Source organism: Chelonia mydas, chromosome 7 (assembly GCF_015237465.2).
Source record: "Chelonia mydas isolate rCheMyd1 chromosome 7, rCheMyd1.pri.v2, whole genome shotgun sequence".
NCBI classification, from domain to species: Eukaryota; Metazoa; Chordata; order Testudines; family Cheloniidae; genus Chelonia; species Chelonia mydas.
In genome coordinates, this window is record NC_057853.1 from 95,075,855 (window position 1) to 95,095,951 (window position 20,097).

Here is a 20,097-nt window from a genome sequence, read left to right on the forward strand (position 1 = left end):
GGGGCTAATGTCAGGGTATCCCCCTGTTCCTGTACCCCACTTACCCCATTTCCATAGAGCCGGGGGGGACACGACAGGGTTCAGGACAGAGGAAGCTTCCTGGCAGCAGCTTCTGTCTCAACTTGCTGATCTACTTAAAAGGCAGTGGGGTCAGCGTACTTTAAGTGGCAATGCGCATCTCTCTCTCTCACACACACACACACTGTGTGTGTCTCTGTCTGCCATGCTGTCTCCCCTCCCTCCATTCGTGCTCCCTTGTAGAGTGTGAGGCTACATTAACAACAGTGGGTTAACCCCTGAGGGCTCAGCTGATTGCTAGTGCATCATTTAGCAGTAAGGCATCCCCTGGGAAATATCCCACCCTCTGACTTCACCACCTCAACCAAGCTTCACAATCATCATCACTATGTACCAGTATTAAATTGTTTGTTTAAAACTTATACTGTGTGTGTGTATGTGTGTGTGTGTGTGTATATATATATATATATAGTCTTTTGTCTGGTGAAAAAAATTTCCCTGGAACCTAACCCACCCCATTTACATTAATTCCTATGGGGATATTGGATTCGCTTAACATCATTTAGTTTAAAGTCACATTTTTCAGGAATATAACTACAACGTTAAGCAAGGAGTTATTGTATGGGGCAAAAATCTCCACAGAATAGAGCAGGATACATTAAAAAAAATCAAAGATCTAGTTGAAAAGGGATGCATGTGTGCCAGTCAGTTCCTTCTTTTTGGCCAGTGATGCAGGTCTGGATACCCTGCTTGTCCAGTTCTCCCACAGGTTTCTCCATGATTTTTCCTTAGTGACTTCTTACATGTGGAAAAATTTTTGTGAGCTGGTCTGAAATGCCACTGTCCTCTGACCTCGCCTGAAGACCCACTTCTACTGTGATGCAAATGATTTTGGCAAGGATATGAAGAATTTCAGGATAGTCTGTATATTTTTGTGTATAAAAATAAAGTAGGTTGTATTATCTAGATGAGGGCAGTTGCTCCCTGTCCACTTTACTTGTCCATTGTACCCTTATTTCTTTCCCTGCTTTATTATTTTCAAAGAAATATGTCAGTGTGCTATAATGTGCAAAACCGGCCCCAGGACCGACCCCTGGGGCACTCCACTTGACACAGGCTGACAACTAGACATGGAGCCATTGATCACTACCCGTTGAGCCCGACAATCTAGCCAACTTTCTACCCACCTTATAGTGCATTCATTCAGCCCATACTTCTTTAACTTGCTGACAAGAATACTGTGGGAGACCATGTCAAAAGCTTTGCTGAAGTCAATCCAAAAAGTTTTTAAGGTCAGGCTTGACAAAGCCCTGGCTGGGATGATTTAATTGGGGATTGGTCCTGCTTTGAGCAGGGGGTTGGACTAGATGACCTCCTGAGGTCCCTTCCAACCCTGATATTCTATGATTCTATGATTGAATGTAGTGATCTCATTATTATTTATTTAAAATGTGTGCCTCAAATAATTAAAGGAGTTCTGAAATTCTAACTTTAATCCAATAAATTAACAAAAATATTAACACTGTATATTTAAAGATAGGTCGGGCGCGGTGGCGTGTGCCTGTAATCCCAGCTGCTTGGGAGGCTGAGGCTGGCGGATTGCTCGGGTTGTGGGCTGCGGTGCACTATGCTGATCGGATGTCCAGAGCCACTGACAGCCTGGCCAGCAGGTGGCTGAAGGACTGGCTAGAACAATGCTACTGATGTGTTGCGATCAGTGTTCTCTCTGTGAGGGCTGATGGACCAATCGATTATGGTGATTTAAAGATGGACTTCCACTCAATTCTTTTATATTTCAGATTAGAAATATTAGTATGCCATTAATGAGACGGCTTGCTAATCTGAAGCTAAGCTTTGTGGAAATTAATTTGGATATTCTTCATCTTGTTAATGCGGAAAAAAAGCGGAAAGAGCTGAGAGAGGGATCACTTAATCAAGTTGTTGAAGAATTTGTCAGGTTAACACCTGATAGTGCTTCTGTGGAACAGGTAATTACATAGGATCCTTCCTGTGATTTAGTTATAAATGTTATATTTTAAAAAAAAATAATTGTGTTAGGCTAGAGAGATCGCCTTAGCCAGCAATTAATAACTGATTAATAACTGCTAAACAGGAGAAAGGGCTGGCAAATCTTTCATTTGAATACGGGGGCACAGAACATTCAAGTATGGGTTTTCACTAGCTTGTTAAGACCTTGCCTGTTCTCTGTGCCAAAAAGGCTCTTGTCTCTCCAAGGCAAAGGCTTAAGGATTATTGTCAGAAGCAAAAGTTGAGTGAAATTGAGCTGTCTTCACTGAACTATATTTTCCCCATTAAATCACACTCTTTTCACCACCCATACACATACTATGACTGCAGCATTGTACTTCATCCTTAAGGCCCTTCATTTTCAGTTTTTTACTGAGAAATTCCCAGGTTTTTAAAAAAACAATTCAGTTTTTTTTACAGATTTTTTCACCTGAATTTTGGACCACTCAACAACATGAAAATACTGATTATTTTAAGAAAATCCAATATATTTCATTAGGTTTGTTAATAATAAATTAGTCTTAGTAGAAATGTAGGGCTGTCTGTTAAAGTAAGGCAATGTAATGGAAGATACACACACATGCACATGCATATGTATATGTTCTATTAATATACTTCATGAAATAAACCACAGTATTTAACTACTTTTACTTTCAGAGCTGTTACTTTTTTCTATTTGTTGCTTTTTTTCTGTCCTCCCATTCCGGAATATTAACCCCAAAATTTACCCTGAAAACCATGAAGTTAACTTTGTGCACCGATTTTCACTCATTTTTCAATATTTGTAATAAACCTGACTAGAAAGGCCTTTGCTCATCTTCCACCTAATAGTCCCAATCAACGCTCCTGCTGTAAACTGTCTGCTATGAATCCTCATAAATACTGCATCACTGGCCACCCAGTACCTCCAGGTATAGTGCTTACTATAGTGAGTTTAGAGGATCAACCCCTAGATTAACCCCTGCTCTTTTGGCTAGGTTATCTGAATGGTATAAGTGGGCATAGCTCCATTTAAGTAGATGGATCTACACTGGTTCACCGTAGTTGAGAATCTGGCCCTCTGACACTGTCTACTCTTACTAGTCCATTAGTGAGTATATGAAGTTAACCTTGCACACTCCAGAAAGATATGTAGTTATTTTAGAAGAAAAAGCAATGGTTCTCTACATAACAAGATCAGGATTGTTCTAAGAAACTAATACCTGGAAGCTGAAGCTAGACAAATTCATACCAGAAATAAGGTGCAAATTTTTAACAGTGAGGGTAATTCATCATTGAAACAACTTATCAAGAGATGTGGTGGATTCTCTGTCACTTGAAGTCTTTAAATCAGTATTGTATGTCTTTCTAAAAGACAGGCTATAACTTGTCCAGAAGGCATTGATGTATGAATCACTTGGTGCAATTCTACACCCTGCATTATGCAGGTGAGTAGAGATGATCAAAATTGTCCCATTTGGCCTTGAAAATTAACAGAGCCCTTGACATGCTTTGGTAAAGCAAATAGTGGAAATTAGTTTCCAATATCGATAATTTTGGAAATTCTCATATTTATAAATTTTAGTATATTGAATTTCAGCATTCAAAATAAAATAGATTTATTTTCTGTTTTCATTTTCTATTATTGCTTCAGGGTTCAAAAAAGGGAGTAATAGAGCTGAAACTATCTTTATGTTTTCAGAGAAAAGAAGGTTACATGAAGTTGAAGAATTAATTATTAGGTTTCACATGCAACCCCAAAACCCAATATTTCAAGCTAAAGGGCGATATAAATCTATGAATCGTTCATTCATTCATGATGTCTTAGAGAACATTTATTTTATATATGAAAATGTGACTTGATTTAACATATTTTTGATTTTACCAGGGATGGATAGACATAGGACGGACTGTGGGTCACGTTGCGCTGGCTCAGTTAGCAAGTCTACAGAGTCTTTATACAGGATGTCCTGATATCAAAGCCAAGTACCTGTATCTCACTGGGAAAACTCTGCGTTTACTTGCGGTTAATGTGGACCCCTTAAATTCAGATATTTACTGGAATGAAACTGTTACGGTATGAATTTGGTTCTAAATTAAGATTATTAGATATATATTGATAAGTGCTTACTAGAATGTTGCTCTTTATGTACTGTTAATGCTTTTTTAATTGAGGGATAGTTGTGCAAATTAGTCAGAACCCATAGTTAAAGGACCCTTGCCTTCCCCAGAGCTCCTAGGTGCACACCTTCGCCTGTGTTCTGCAGCCCCACGTGGCTGGCCACCTCTGCTGTAGCCTTGCTTCCTCATTCCCTTTGAGATGTGTTCCTGGGGGCTTGTCTAAACAAATGGTTAGTGCAGGACAAGCTGAGGAGTAAATCTGCAACACAGTAGCATGCCACACACTAACTGTCCATGTGAACCCTGCTACTGCACACTAAAAGTTCTCTGGGTAGTTTGATCTAATCCACTTTTAAATGGGAATAGGTCATTGCACACTAGGGAACTTTTAGCCAGGTCCACATGAACAGTTATTGAACAGCGCATTAGTGCACTGTAGATTTACATCCCATCTTGCCATGCACTGTTTGTGTAGACAAATCCTGGGAGGGACTTAGCAGTCCGTGCTCTCCCAGAGCACAGGGTGTAAAATTGTGTATGTCTTTTGTATAGGCTGTGCAGTGAGAGGGAGACTTCTGTGCTTGTCTGTATGGGCCAGGCAGAATCTGATTCTGAATGAAAATATATAAAATGCAGTGAATGTTATTTGATAAGCTCAAGTTTACGTCTTTTTACAATATTTTGACCACTGGGCGAAAAGAGTTGAGCCTCTTCAAATCCTGAATAAAAATGTTCATGAGAGCTGAATTGAGCAGAACATTTACCAGAATGTAAAATAGTGATGTCAGGGCCTGGAGGAGAAGGTTTTCTTTAACTCTTTCACCACTGCTTCCCCACTACATTACTGTGTAGCACAGTGTTGCCTACTATTGTGATTTTTATCATGTGTCTCATGATATTTGGTGCTTTTCTTAAAGCCCTGGCTCCTGGAGTTAAGGGAATATGTGAGAATCTGTTTTCATTTAAAAATATAAAAGTAAGCTAGCTCTCGTGGTTGTAGAGAGAAACTTGAAAATATATACCCTAATTCTCAAAAACCAAAAGGCAAATATAACCTTTTCGGATGTGAAAAGGAGTATTTGTGGCACCTCAGAGACTAACAAATTCATTTGAGCATAAGCTTTCTTGAGCTACAGCTCACTTCATCGGATGCATCCGATGAAGTGAGCTGTAGCTCACGAAAGCTTATGCTCAAATAAATTTGTTAGTCTCTAAGGTGCCACAAGTACTCCTTTTCTTTTTGCGAATACAGACTAACACGGCTGCTACTCTGAAACCTAGTTTTTTAGTATGAGTCCTTTTAACACTGCACTGTACCTGAGTAAGTACCTCATGCTCTGGTGGGCAGTTTATGTCCCACCATTAAAGTTAATAAAGTTGTGGTCTCCTGCTTAAAAATCCATCCCCGTGTTTGTGTTTCATTCTCCTACGAGTCCTGATTAATGTTAGGTACTTAGCAGATTCATCACTATCACATGCTAACCAGAGTTTAATGCCTCATAAACTTGCTAATTCACTTGATATTATAAAGGTATTATTGTGGTGAGATACACCCTCTCTCCATTTTTAAGGCTGAAACTAGCTTCCTCTTTATCCAGCTGAATTTCACTCCTCCTAACTTTAAGCACAATAACTAATCCACTTAATTTTAGTGGGATAGATATATTAATGAATCCTCTCTGTTACTGGTGGGTAGGAAGAAACTCCATTGAACACCATGAAGCCTCCCACAACCAAAGCAGAATGCAATGAACGTGAAATGAAAAGTAGCAGTTCTCCAATTAGTAAAAACCAACATGATGAGCAAAGGAAGAAAGCAAATGAATTAAAGGTATTTTACATAGATATTTATATAAATAACTTGAGGGCTTCCTTTTTATGCTGGGGCTGATTAGCCTCATGGGTGAGGTGTTTTTAGCAAATAGAATCTGAGGCTGAAGAATGAGTGTTGTAGCAGAATTCGCTCTTACAGACAATTAACATTTTAATACTGAAGCTTTTAATTAAATATCCAAAGTAAAGAAGCAAACAGAAAATGGGGTTGGCAAGCTGCCAAAGGCATATTGTTCCAAATACAAGTTACAAAACCTGTTGGATTCTTCTTTCTCATCATCTCCCCTGCTCTCCCTTCACATTTTCCTCTTCTTTCACTTTTACCCCTTTTCCCCATCTCCCTGGTTGCTACAGGTTAGCTAACCTCCTCTTCCCTAACTAGCTGTCATTTGGTTTAATTTGTATTCAGAACTGAGTTGGGACAGAGTGTCTGGGATTTGCACAATGTACAGTAAATAAACAAGGCAAACATAAATGTGCCTATTCTTCTTGTAAGAACTTTGAATTATAGGAGAGGAAACCCGCTTGAGGAGAAGGGGGAATTGAGACTAAAGAGTTTTTAACTTGCCTGAGTGTGTACAATCCCATATTCTTTACTTTTGGCATATTTTTGGTACATTCTTGTTCTTGAACGTTTTGAAGTTTTCTGCTTCAGGTGACTGGATCAAGAAGCTGGGCTAGTGTCTTTATTGCCGGCAAACAGCTTGAAAATTACACAAGCCAGTCAGAGTAGGAAGTTACTCTCATTCACAAGTGGTTAGTGAGAAACAACTATAGTGATTATACATATGCCAATAGTGTTGATTGGCTAATAATGACTGGCATTTTGGTATAGTACTAGCTAGTACATATGCATAATTGTAGATGTTTTATTGTAGACATTTCTCTTTTAAAAGAAAAATATAAACTAAATGTTTAAGATTTGATGTTTTTAAAAAGAATAGTTTCATCGGTATAGCTCTCTACTAACTGATCATTCAGTCTAGTCTCTTGATTGCACACTATTAACTCTCACTGATGTTAATAGATATTAAATGTAGTCCTTACAAGGAGACTAAACTTGTACAATTTTTCATCAAACTTTAAAAAAATTCAATTATACAAGAACAAAACCAGATATTTCTGCCAAGATTGTAGTGATCAAAAATGCATCAATAATGTATTTATGTAATTTAACAAATATTTTAATGTAGAACATTTTTATTTTTATTTTTTTATTACTTAGAGAAAACGGATTTTGGCCCAAAGATACCTCTCTCAATCCAGTGAAGTTTTGCTTCAGTGCATGAATGTTGCATTCAGTAACAACATAATTGATATTCTGGCTGCTGCTAGTCTTGAAATCATTGAATGCATTGGACGATTTGATCCAGTTTCAAGTAGCCAGTTTTTGGCCCTTCATCAGGTAACACAACTGCTGCTTAAGTCCCTCTACAATATAAAAAAAGAGCTTTGAGTACCATAAGTAAATTTGTCTATTTGGATAGCATGACAACTAACTACTAACCCACTATGTAAGAACTAGGTAGTGGTATTATTATTAATAATAATTAAATATAAAATATGTTTGCTGATTTTAGTGGTTTTTGTCAGTGTATTATTGACATCTGACCGTTGTAAAACCTTGATAATTTTCATAGTATGGACTTCAGGTTTTCACTGGTAGATGCCATTATTGTATCATTTTACTATGTATAAAATATAATAAAATTAAATGAAAGAAAACTATACTGCAATACAAAGTGCAATTCTGCCCTCTAAAGTGATTGTAAAAATGGCTGGGTTTCTAGGATTGTGAAAATGATGCCCTGGGTTTCTGCATTCATTGTGTTAAAGCGGATTGGAAAATTTTACCTGTACATTTGGTTTGTCAGATTGATATCAACATCAGTATGTCTAACCCTTGGCATTGTTGACCATTTTCCAGCAACTAATTTTCAGGCTTCCTGAAGGTGGTTTAAGCTGTCTTCTTCTAGTTACTTTGTGTTTATAGTTACTAGATACTGAATTGCTGAAATAAATTTCCGCACACCTTTGGAAGTACTCTTCTGACACAATCCCAGTGAGCCTGATTTGGAGGCCCAGGCTCCCATAAACTCATTAGATCTCTCCCTAGCTCAGTGCAGGGAGGAGCGTTCCAGCAATCAGGACTGACGGAGAGATCAATTTCAGAAAGGAAATTAATAGCTAAGAAATCTTCCAGTCCTCATAATTTATCGCCAAAGCTTTTACACTGTTTTGTAACTGTAAATAATGATAATATGTTTGCCATTTCATTTCACCTTTTATCTGACAAGCTTTTTCAATAACTATTTGTATGAAACATTTGGGAAAATAAACGAATATTAAAATATTACAGAGCTGTTCATCATCTATGATGATGAAGGATATCCTGCTAGCAGCCACTTCTAACACTAGCAGCTCTCAGCTGGCAGCACTATTGCATCTTCAACATCACTTAAAACAAAAAGGGGACATAACCAGTAATCTTCTCAAAAATGTGGAGCAGAGGCTAACTGCTACCTCAAAGGTAACTTTTTGAACAGTACTATATATGAGTGGAACGAAGTTGCTCTGGAGCAAAATAATGGCCCCTCCTTTAATTCCTTTGGCCCTGGTCCTATAAACACTTATGTACATGCTTAATTTTAAGCACGTGAAAAGTTCCTTTCACTTAAACTAAAGTTAATCATATGTATTTAATTTTTTACAAGATTAGAGCTGTGGTCTGCTCCTTTGTTTGGTAGGCAAAATGTTTGCTCCGGAAGATCTTATTCTTTCTCCCAAATTATACATTATGATGTATAATATTTGTACATATGTATTATAGTCTATACAGTTCCTTTTACAGAGGAGTATAAATGGTCCAGGTCTATATTCCTATGGAAATGCTTGAATTGCTTTTAGAAAGTATAAATGTTGAGTTGAAATATTTTGCTATTCCTTTCTACTGATAATATAAATCGGTTTCAGCATTTGGTAGTTTTTTAGCTTGATATGCAGTATAGTAGGCAAATAACTCATGTTAATGTTAGCCATGAATTATTGCTTTAACTTCATTTATTGTGCACTACACTATTCTTTTCTAAGTATGCCTTCTGGAAATAACAGTGCCTTGTTTTTTGGAACTATTATAGATCAGTCTCTTGATGAATGCACTGTAAGTGTTGTTCATAAAAAGATAGGAAAAGTAATGTCAGTTTTAAATTATTGTACAGGCATGGGGAAATCTCTGTGTTCTTGCACAACATTTTAACATCATAAATGAATTGCCACCAAACTTCCATATACTCATTCTCCAGCATTCAAATGACAGGTATAAAACTTTATCATTTTGTTTTGTACAAACTTTATTTTCCTTTTCCCAAGTTATTTTGACTGTTTTTTATCTTTTACTTCTAATTATGTTGATTTTGTAATTTAGGGTAAGTGAACAAGTTCAGAAAAAATAAGAACTGACCAAAACTCAAACATGAACCTAAAGTCATTTTTAAGTTTCCACAGTTCTCTCTCTTTCTGTTCCTCAGGTGGACAGGAGAGAGCCAAAATCTTTAAAGTGGTCCACTTTACAGCCCCCATGTTTCACTATGCATCCCTATAGAGACTGTGGGAAGAGTGAGACTCAGTGATTGAAGGACCAGATGTGTATTAGTGAAAGTCTCTTAACAGAGAATCTTCTCCCCAAGCTTCCACACACACACTTGGGTGATGTTTGCTTACAACTCTGCAGGCTCCCTGAAAGGAGAGATTTTCTTCCTTTTTTCATAAGGGTATATGTATACAGCCTCTGGGAGACTGCTTTCCAATGCAGATAGACAGGCTTGAGCTATCGCACTAAAAATAGCAGTGTGGCCGTGGCCACTTCAATTAGCCACCCAAGTATAAGCCCACCCAACCCCCTGGGTACATAGTCAGCTAGCCCAAATTACTGCCCGTGGCCACACTGCTATTTTTAGCATGCTAGCTCAAGTAGAGCTAGTGCATCTGTCTACCCACTCTGGGACGCATCCTTCCAGCTGTTGTATAGACATACCCTGAGAAAGTGTCGGGGCGGGGGCAAAGGGGGTGGACAAGAAAATTAGTGCAGCAATTCAAAGACCACCAGGGTAGTGGTAACTATTGCTTTGAAAGGCTGAAAGGTCTGAATATGTGAATAGTCAAATATTCCATTCTATTTTTATTGCTTTCCATAGATCAATGTTGTATAGTGCAATGATTGATAAGCCAAAACTCAGTAGCGGACAACAGAAAGGAAAACCAGGTCAGCCAATGGGTGAGTGTCTCTGTTTAGAAATAAAGTGATCAAAATGGTGATGTTAGGAGATCCATAGCTCTCTCTGTTGCATTCAGTACAAGAAAATCCAACTCATGCTGTCAAGCAATGGATATAATTTTAAGACAGTGTGCTAAGGGGTATAGTCTTATCTTGATACCTGGAAATTTATGTACATAAATCCCATTAATGCCCGTGGAAGTTATATGCATAACAGATGTACTGTTTCTGTGCTTATCACTAGTCCAAATTTACAATAATCTAATCGCTTTGTTTATGAGGGCCAAAAAATGGTCAAAGTCAGAATAATGGTTATTGTAAACTTTTTATTGTTATACCCTTCTTATAGGTCAGGTGTGATTTGTGTGTTTTAAAGTATTATATGTGATAATAATAAAATGCAAACACATCTTTAATAGCGTGGGGGAGAAATAATTTTTCTTGCAGCACCAGGGAATGTGCTTTTAGATACTTGATTCTCTTTCTGCCACTGTGTCTCCAAGTTCAAGACAGACTTATATTACTGTTTTTTTCCTCGATATTGACCATACCTAAATAATTGTGCTGTTGTTTAATGCTATATTTTAACCCTTTATATACTGGAATTATTCAAAGTGGAATACAAAAAAATCTGTGGCTATGTGGAACTTATTTTTTTAGAAAGAAATACTTTTTTTCTTTTATTAGTGCGGGCTAAAGTTTCTCGTTTTCCTGTGAATCCTGATACAATCTTGATTTTGTTGGGAAAAGTACATCTTTACAAACAGGAAAGGATGAACAATCTCCTCGGACAGGAAATGGAAAAGAAATTCCATGTAGAGAAAATTGACTTTCAAAAATGGCAAGAAACTACTCCCAAAATAGATATGGTAATATATTTGATTCAGGATTTTTATTTTTAAAATAGACATTAAAATATATACGGAAGATAAAACAAAAAGCTGGGCAAAATAGCCCTCATCTACAGTTTCTAACATTTATTTCAAATGCAACTTCTTATAAGCTCTGTAACTGTTATCTCCTGTGTATGCTCTACTTTGAAACTTACCGTTATTTTCTTTGCTTTAAATAGTAGAGTGTTGTTCTGTTGTTGTTGTTGTTGAGATTTTTTTCAACAGTTTTGAACTTCCTTAACAATTTAGACTGATGGAATGTTGATGTAAAATGAGATTCATAATTTGTCCCCAAATGGAATATTGTATATCTTAAGAGGTCTTCATTTATATTTATATATAAAAATTAGGGAAAAGGTTTTGAAAAGAAACTATAGGAGTTAGGTACCAAGCTCCCCCTTGGCTTTAATTCCCTTAGGCATTCCTGAAAATCATTAGGTCCCTATTAAGCCCTAATCCTGTGAAGATTTACATAGTGCTTAACCTTAAATAGTCAATGGAACTGCTCAGAGTACATAAAGTTAAAGCTCTTGCATAAGTAATTGCAGGATTGGGTCCTTAGTATGCATTCATTTGTGTTTAGATTGCAAGATCACAGGAAATTGATGTCAACTCAAGAATTCTGGCTTCATTAGATTAGATATGCTTTTACACACAGTAGTTAATTTTCTTACAGGCATACAATATGTGATGTTCAAATGTCAAAACTTTTTTCTTAATTTATAGCCTCCTAACAAAAGCACTGAAAAACATCTATAATTTAATAAAAAAGGTTGATCAAATAAATCTTTGTCTGAGATTGTCAGTGTTTCATGTCCCGTGTGCAGCATAATAACGTGAGAAGACTGCATGCTTGTAAAGCTGAAATGGTAGTTTATTTTAAAGCACCTATTTACAGATTTGCTGCAATTGCAGCTAGCATTCAAGCCATTTGCACACAGACTGACTTCTTCTTGCCTTTTCCAGATACTTCTTTCCTGCAATCTGCACTTCTCCAAGTTTCATGGAGGTTGCTACATCACTACTAATAAAAGCAGGCCTCTAGTAATTAGGTGACGATGCATATGTAACTGGGTGATAAATAACATGTCTGAAACGAGAACCCTTGCTTTTTAAAAACTTTAAATGCTTATTTTTGGTTTAAAACAAACCTTTGAATACCACCAATTATCAGGAAGGAATTTTAAAACTAAAAGGAGAACCATATCTTTTCCATCCCAGTGTCCCTCAGCAAAAATCCTGATTAAAGCTGGTGGGCAAAATATTGATGAATTTGTTTGTAGCCATAACCAGCCTTAGTTGTCATGGAGACCTATCTGATAATTATTTTGGTTCCCTCTCCTCTCCCTTCCTTTTGACCAATAAGGAATAGCAATAGCGTGATAACATAGGTTAGAATGAACAAGGCCAGAGTTTTAAAACACTGGCCTCCATGTGTGCATATGAACTGTATGTATTGTATGTATGTACTTGAAAGGCTAAGACCTGCCTGTTCAGTTAATAAATGCTGTCACTTGCCTGCAAAGGATAGAATTTACTTCACAGAACCCATCTGCTGCATGTGGATATGATAGCATTTATCAACTGTACATACAGACATTTAGTACTTCACAATAGCATGTGTAAGTGTTCATGCACACACATAGTTACACCCACATAAATGGAGACTGGGGTGAGATAGCTATAAAAATGGACCTTTCAGTGTAAAATTAAAATTGTATGTGTCTTTAACTTTTCCTTTCTATGCTATTCAATTATTTCCCTCTTCCTTTTATTTCTAATCTACTTTCTCCCTCCTCTCTGTCCATTTCTTCTTTCACCTCCTTTCATCTTTGCCTGTCAGTTCTCTTCCCATCTGTTTTCCTCAGCCTGTTTGAGTCCCTCATCAGCCTCTCTCCCTCTGGGGCCATACCTTTTCTCTACTACTCCCATCTACTATTCACATTTCCCCTTTCTTACTTTTCCTTCCTTGATTTGTGCCATCACTTTACTTCTGTCTTTTTCTGGTCTTCTCTCTTCTTTCTCCTCCTCCTCCTTCCAGCTAGCTCCTTTACAGCAATTCAAGTGTTATTCAGTATAAAGTATTTGTAGCTAAAATATCTTATTTTATATCCCCAGGCATTATTGCACTGATTCTTGCATTAGAGAAGGGATTGTCATCAAAATGCTGACATTAATAAAGCATTCAGAGAGAGCAATTTTAAAACATAATTAATTCAGTGATTTAAGGAAAATTGTTTATTTTAATATTATGATGTTTCAATTAGTTACAAACTATGATGATTCCATTTAGCCCTGATTAACCTATTGTACTTCCCATCTTTGTTGTCATTTAACTTTGTAAGCATTCTAATGATTTTTTTATTTGTATGATAGAATCTAACAGAAAACATAAATGAAAATGAGAAAAATTTTACATCAGATTTCTATGATATTTTAAAAGCCATGGAAGAATATCTGAAACCAGTTTTGCCAGTATTTGATTTTACTGATTTTAGGTAAGATTTTTACAAATGTTTTATCATCTCCTTTCCTAAATCATATTAAAATTAACATTAAAAATATTTGTGAAGTTAGTTCCTGATCCTGCAAAAACATACACACATGCTTAGTTTTAAGCAGGAATAGTCCCATGAAAGGAACTACTTATGTTCTTAAAGGTAACATATGTAAATCTTTGCAGGATCAGGTCTTAAATAGGATTAATGGCCATCACTGTTGAATGTTACTGTATAACAAAAGTTATATAGTGTTAAAATCAGAGTTGAAACATTATCATTAAACTATTTAAGGCTTGCATTTTCCAAGGAACGTAAGGGAGGTAGGCCCTCCAACATCCACTAAATTTCAGTGACATTGAGACACTTATTTCCTTCACAATGCTTTGAAAATCCAAGTTTGCCATGATATATGTAGTATTTTGAGATATAATTCTTATTTTCAGACAGCAGAGTCCATCAGTTTCAACAGCAGAATCAGGAAAAACAAAAGCCAAAGATAAGGACACAAAACATACTGGATTACAAGGTATGTCATATCTAGAAAATAATATGTAGGGACAAATTTTGAAATACTGACACACAAACCCCCCCGCCGGCAACAGTTTGTAAGTACAAATAGTTGTAAGTGCAGTTTAGGCCATTTACCGGACATTTCCAGGTACTTGATTATGCCTGCAAAATAGCTGCTTAGATTATCCACTGCCTTCAAAGCTGCACAAGCCCATAGCAAAACAATCTATTTGGGAGAAAAGATGACCCACTGCAGAAGGTCAAAAAGAGAGAACTTCTCTGGGATCCATCAGTCTCCTTATTCATCTTCTCCTCCACTCTTCTAGGCTGTGGGGGTCCTCACAGTCTGTATCACTTAGTACAGTCCTAGGCTTGGTCTATACTGAAAAGTGACAGCGGCATAGGTATTTTGGTCAGGGGTGTGAAAAAAAACACACCCCTGACCAACATAGTTCTGTCAAGAAAAACCTAGTGTGGATGCAGCTATGCCGATGGAAGATAGTCTTCGCTAAGTTTCAGAGTAGCAGCCGTGTCCACATATCTATTCGGGGGACACCATCATAGAGCCTAATCACATCAGCCACACTATCAGAGGCTCGTGCACCTACGCATCTACCAATGTGATATATGCCAGCAATGCCCCTCTGCAATGTACATTGGCCAAACTGGACAGTCTCTACGTAAAAGAATAAATGGACACAAATCAGATGTCAAGAATTATAACATTCAAAAACCAGTCGGAGAACACTTCAATCTCTTTGGTCACTCGATTACAGACCTAAAAGTGGCAATTCTTCAACAAAAAAACTTCAAAAACAGACTCCAACGAGAGACTGCTGAATTGGAATTAATTTGCAAACTGGGTACAATTAATTTAGGCTTGAATAAAGATTGGGAGTGGATGTGTCATTACACAAAGTAAAACTATTTCCTCATGTTTATTTCCCCTCCTACTGTTCTTGTATAGTGCTAGAAATGTCCCACCTTGATTATCACTACAAAAGGTTCCTCCTCCTCCCCCCCACTCTCCTGCTGGTAATAGCTCACCTTTCCTGATCACTCTTGTTACAGTCTGTATGGTAACACCCATTGTTTCATGTTCTCTGTGTATATAAAATCTCTGTGTATATAAAATCACTGCATTTTGTGCAGTGGGATAAAGAAGAAACTCCATATTCCCAGGTAATTTTAATTATTAACATATTTATGAAGAATTACTAAATATCTCATTTTTGTTATATCAGGTGGACTTACGGATTTAGGTGATTGCGTGATATTACTAGCAGACAAACTACTTATGGAGTTACCTTTGGAAGCTCTAAGTATCTTTCAAGAGGAGGCAATAAGTTCTGTATCCAGAGACTTTTCTCTCCAAATTCTCTACAATCGAATACATGTAGAAGAACCAGGTACAATGATGATATCATAAAATCAATTATTTATTATGTTATTCATTTATTTTACATTGAATACATTTGACTATGAGACAAAATTTCATACCCAAAAGTTTCCTAGTAATATTGGCTGGAATATCTATTGAGAAAAGTATATGAAAACATACTATAGTTTTTCAGTAATGTACAGATTTATAATATCATTACAGTGTGAGCTTTTCTTTTTCTAAAAAAAAAAAAAAAAAAAGCCACCAAGATTGAATCCACGCTAGGAGTCTGTCACCTCTCTGTAACCTACCTTTTGACCATACAGCTGAAAAACTTATCCAAGTTCTATGTACAGCCACTTTACCTGCAGTTCCTGCATGACTGATTTTGCAACATCTTTTGCAGTAGCTGTTCATGCTCAGCATTGCCAGCCTAGTGCTAATCTCAGATGAACAAAGGCATATCAGGACTAACAGCTATGTCCTCCCATTGTGGCAGCAATTCTGGGATAGAGACAGGAATGGTGACAAATTTCAGAAGCTCTAACTTACATCCCCCTGTTTGCAATGTGGGATGTGATCCTGGACTAGGCTTAACAGACTAGTGACGGGAACAGCCAGAGTGGCTGCCACAATGGAGAAATTTAGCTTCGCCCAAACTTCACAGTGTGACTGCAGGGTAGCGATGCAGATGGTCAAATATGTGGTGGAGGAGTGCACAATTAGAAGATTGGAGGGTGGATTACAACACCTTGCTGCCCTCGATATTCTGTCGTCTAACTGCTGCATCGATCATATATGAAAGAAGAAAAAAAGTGTCAGTACAATATCTGCTTCCAAGGCCTCTAATTTAAAATATCCTGGACTTCCTTAAAGCGCTTGTAAAGTTTGTTAGACATTAAATTTTGAAAGACCTTTTAGATTACACAAGTGGTTCTTAGAGCCATAACATTTGTAGTGGCTGTCAGAACAGAGAACAGAACAAAGAAGCTAAATTGAAAAATTCAGATTAAGGAAAGCGATTTAGGGTTTTGGTTATGCAGTGAGTTAGTACACAGCAAGCCGGGGTGTGAATGTATAGGACACTAGCTTGCCACGTAGTAACTTGCCAGGAGGACCCTACAGTCATGCACTAAAAGGTCTGTGTCAAAGAACACTGTGGAATTTTAGTGTGTAATAGCAGGGTCCATGAAGCCAGTTAGTGCATGGTAAGCTTTTTCACTGTAGATTCACACTCTGTCTTGCAACACACTAACTTGCTGTACAGACAAGCCCTAACATAAAACCGTATGTGACTAAGTTTTAAGACATGTTACCTCACAACTACTGAACCATTTTCCGTTATATTTAGCTGAGATTACACTGTGAGCTACATATTTCTTTTGATCCACTGAGCTATTGTTGCAAAATCTGTGATCAGAAAATATGGGAGAATTGTGTGAAAAGGATGGCTTGTATTACATGCCCAGAGAACTCAAACCCAGTTGAGAGGGCTGTTCTGATTTCTAAGGGTACTCACTGAATCAGATCATCTCCTGATTGTTTTGCATATTCCTCTGTGCAACCAGCATTCATAGAATCATAGAAACATAGGACTGGAAGGGGCCTCCAGAAGTCATCAAGTCCAATCTCCTGCTCTGTGGCAGGACCAAGTAAATCTAGACCATCTGTTACCGGTGTTTGTCCAACCCATTTTTAAAAACCTCCAATGATGGGGATTCCACAGCCTTCCTTGGAAACTTATTCCAGAGCTTCACTACACTTATAGTTAGAAAGTTATTCTACTATCTAACCTAAATCTCCATTGTTGCAAATTAAGCCTATTACTTCTTGTCCTACCTTCTGTGGACATGGAAAACAACTGATCACCATGCTTTTTATAATAGCCCTTAACATATTTGAAGACTGTTGTCAGGTCACCCTCAGTCATCTTTTCTCAAGGCTGTCACCACCGCATCATGGGGATCCAGACCTAATAGTCAGAGCCAGAGTCTGCAGTCACAAGACAGGAGTCAGCTGGGTCAGGATTCCAGGAGATCAGAAGCAGGAGACAAACTGGAGATCATAACCACAAGTCAGAAACCAGAGTCAGGCTGGGTCAGGATACCAAGGGGTCGGAGGCAGGAAACAAATTGGAGGTCCTGAACCACAAGTCAGATGCTAGGAGTCAAGCTAGGTCAGGATACCAGGAAATCAAGGAGCAGAAGGCACACAGTACGGAGCAGGGTGGAGCCTAGTTGATCAGAAACTTTCCTGTTCCTGCCACTGGCTTAAGTAGGGCCAGAGGCCCAATCACCTGCTCTTGGGCTCTGCCAGTCTGACCTCAGAGGCAGAGCATCACCCTGGGGCTGGGCTTCATAGGTATGCCAGTTTTAGGAAACTGTTAGGTAGAAAGTTGGAATATGGTTTCTCCCCTGGACCCTGAGGACATAGTTTTGAGACCCCTGAGTCATGACAAATACTAAACATGCCCCATTTTTCAACCTTTCCTCATAGGTCAGGTTTTCTAAACATTTTATCATTTTTGTTCCTGTCTTCTGGACTCTCTCCAATTTGTCCACATCTTTCCTAAAGTGTTGCATCTGGAACTGGAAACAGTACTCCAATATACGCCTCACCAATGTCGAGCACAGCATTGTTACATCCTATGTTCTTACATAAAACATTCCTGTTAATACACCCCAGAATGAAATTAACCTTTTTCATAACTACATCACATTGTTGACTCATATTCAATTTTGATCCACTATAATGCCTAGTTCCTTTTCAACAGTACTAGCCAGTTATTCTCCATTTTGTATTTGTGCATTTGCTTTTTCCTTCCTAAATTGACATACAATAGAACTTCAGAGTTACGGATACTTCGGGAATGGAGGTTGACACACCAGGCCAGGCTTCAGCAGCAGCTGAGCTCCCTCCTCAGCTCTGACAGGCAGCTTCTTTCCCTGGGTCGGACTGCAAGCTTGTCACCCTCCCAGCAGGATGGGGGGGTGTGTGTGAGAGAGAGTCCCATTCCTTGCAGGGCAGGGTGGGAGGTGTGTAAGCAGTTCTGCTGGCTCTGGTTTCCTTGGGCTGGCAGCCCCAGCATCTTCACCTCTTACTGTAGCTGTAAGTGGGGGTGGGGGTGGGGACAGGCAGCCCAGATGTGCCTACCTTTAAGATGCAATGCAGGCACTTTTCAGTATTTGCTTTTTTTTTTTTTTTTTCTCTTTTCTCTCTGCTGCTGCCTGATTGGTTACTTCCAGTTTCACATGGTGTCCAGTTGACCAGTCAGTCCGTAACTCTGGTGTTCGTATCTTTGTGGTGCTACTGTACTTTGCACTTGTCTTTATTGAATTTCATCTTATTGAATTCAGACCAATTCTCCAATTTGTCAGGGTCATTTTGAATCCCAGTCCTGTCCTCCAGCATGCTTGCAATCCCTCCCAGCTTGGTGTTTATAAGGATACTCTCCACTCCTTTATCCAAGTCATTAAAGAAAATATTGAGTAATACTGGACCCAAGACTGACTCCTTCAGGGCTCCACTAGATATCCCCACTCAGTTTGAAAACAAACTATTGAGTATGGTCTTTCAACCAGTTGTGCGCCCACCTTATAATAATTTTATTTAGATCACATTATTCTGGATTGCTTATGAGAGTGTCCGTGGGACTCTGTCAAAAGCCTCACTGAAATCAAGATGTATCACATCTACAGCTTCCCACACCCCCCGATCCATTAGGCGAGTAGCCCTGTCAAAGAAGGAATTTAGGTTGGCTTGGCAAGATTTATTCTTGACAAATACATGCTGTCTATTCCTTATAACCCTATTAATTCTAGGTGCTTACAAACTGATTGTTGAATAATTTGTTCCAGTATTTTTCTAGGTATCAAAGAGCTAAACCTAGCCATGTGGTGCTGGTTGGCTGGTATCTGATTATTTGTTAGAGTATGACCTTAAGCACAGGGCCTTGTGAATCTCTGTGCTGCTGTAGGCAGCTATTGAAAGTGGGGCTTAGAAGGGCTGCAGAAGACTCTGTCCCAGCAACACACAATGGAGGTTATAGGAAGGAGCAAAAAGCAGGGGTTGCAAGAGATACTGGAAGAGAAATCTACAGGAGATGCTGAGGGTAAGGTCAAGAACTGGGTTACTGGAATGTGGCAGGGAGCACAATTGGCTTAATCCTATTCTCATTGAAGCCCATGAGAAAATGCATGCAGGAGTGGACTGCAACTAAGCACCTTGAGATGTTTGTATGAAAAGCACTTATCAGTGTAAGACATTATTATAAAACATAGACCTTGCTTCGACAACATCTCATATTCTCTTACCCAAATATAGTTCTGTGTGTTGCAAAAATCAATCTTCACAACATGCTCTGAAAACAATTACTTCTTTGTCAGTATGAAATATTAGTGAATAAGAAGAATCATAAGCCTTTGCAGATTTGTAAATAAAAGATCTATTATCCTATAAATATTTACATTTAATAATTGGGCCACACCATTTGCAATGCATACATTCAATTTCATCCTTTTCTCTTTGTTTGTTTGTTTGTTTGGGTTTTTTTTAACTTTC

General features: G+C 38.1%; 1 protein-coding gene across 5 annotated transcripts in view; it reads left to right on the forward strand.

Annotated features, from left to right (window-relative positions):
• Positions 1-20,097, forward strand: part of CFAP46 (cilia and flagella associated protein 46) — a 142,795-nt gene that overhangs the window by 106,524 nt on the left and 16,174 nt on the right. For all 5 annotated transcript variants that reach the window (XM_043551765.1, XM_043551768.1, XM_043551769.1 and 2 more), the window contains 11 exons: positions 1,818-2,006; positions 3,914-4,102; positions 5,843-5,977; positions 7,205-7,384; positions 8,339-8,509; positions 9,198-9,295; positions 10,173-10,252; positions 10,940-11,121; positions 13,522-13,643; positions 14,090-14,172; positions 15,401-15,565. In XM_043551765.1, coding sequence (XP_043407700.1) covers positions 1,818-2,006; positions 3,914-4,102; positions 5,843-5,977; positions 7,205-7,384; positions 8,339-8,509; positions 9,198-9,295; positions 10,173-10,252; positions 10,940-11,121; positions 13,522-13,643; positions 14,090-14,172; positions 15,401-15,565 — 1,594 coding nt within the window. The remainder of the gene's footprint in view (positions 1-1,817; positions 2,007-3,913; positions 4,103-5,842; positions 5,978-7,204; positions 7,385-8,338; positions 8,510-9,197; positions 9,296-10,172; positions 10,253-10,939; positions 11,122-13,521; positions 13,644-14,089; positions 14,173-15,400; positions 15,566-20,097) is intronic.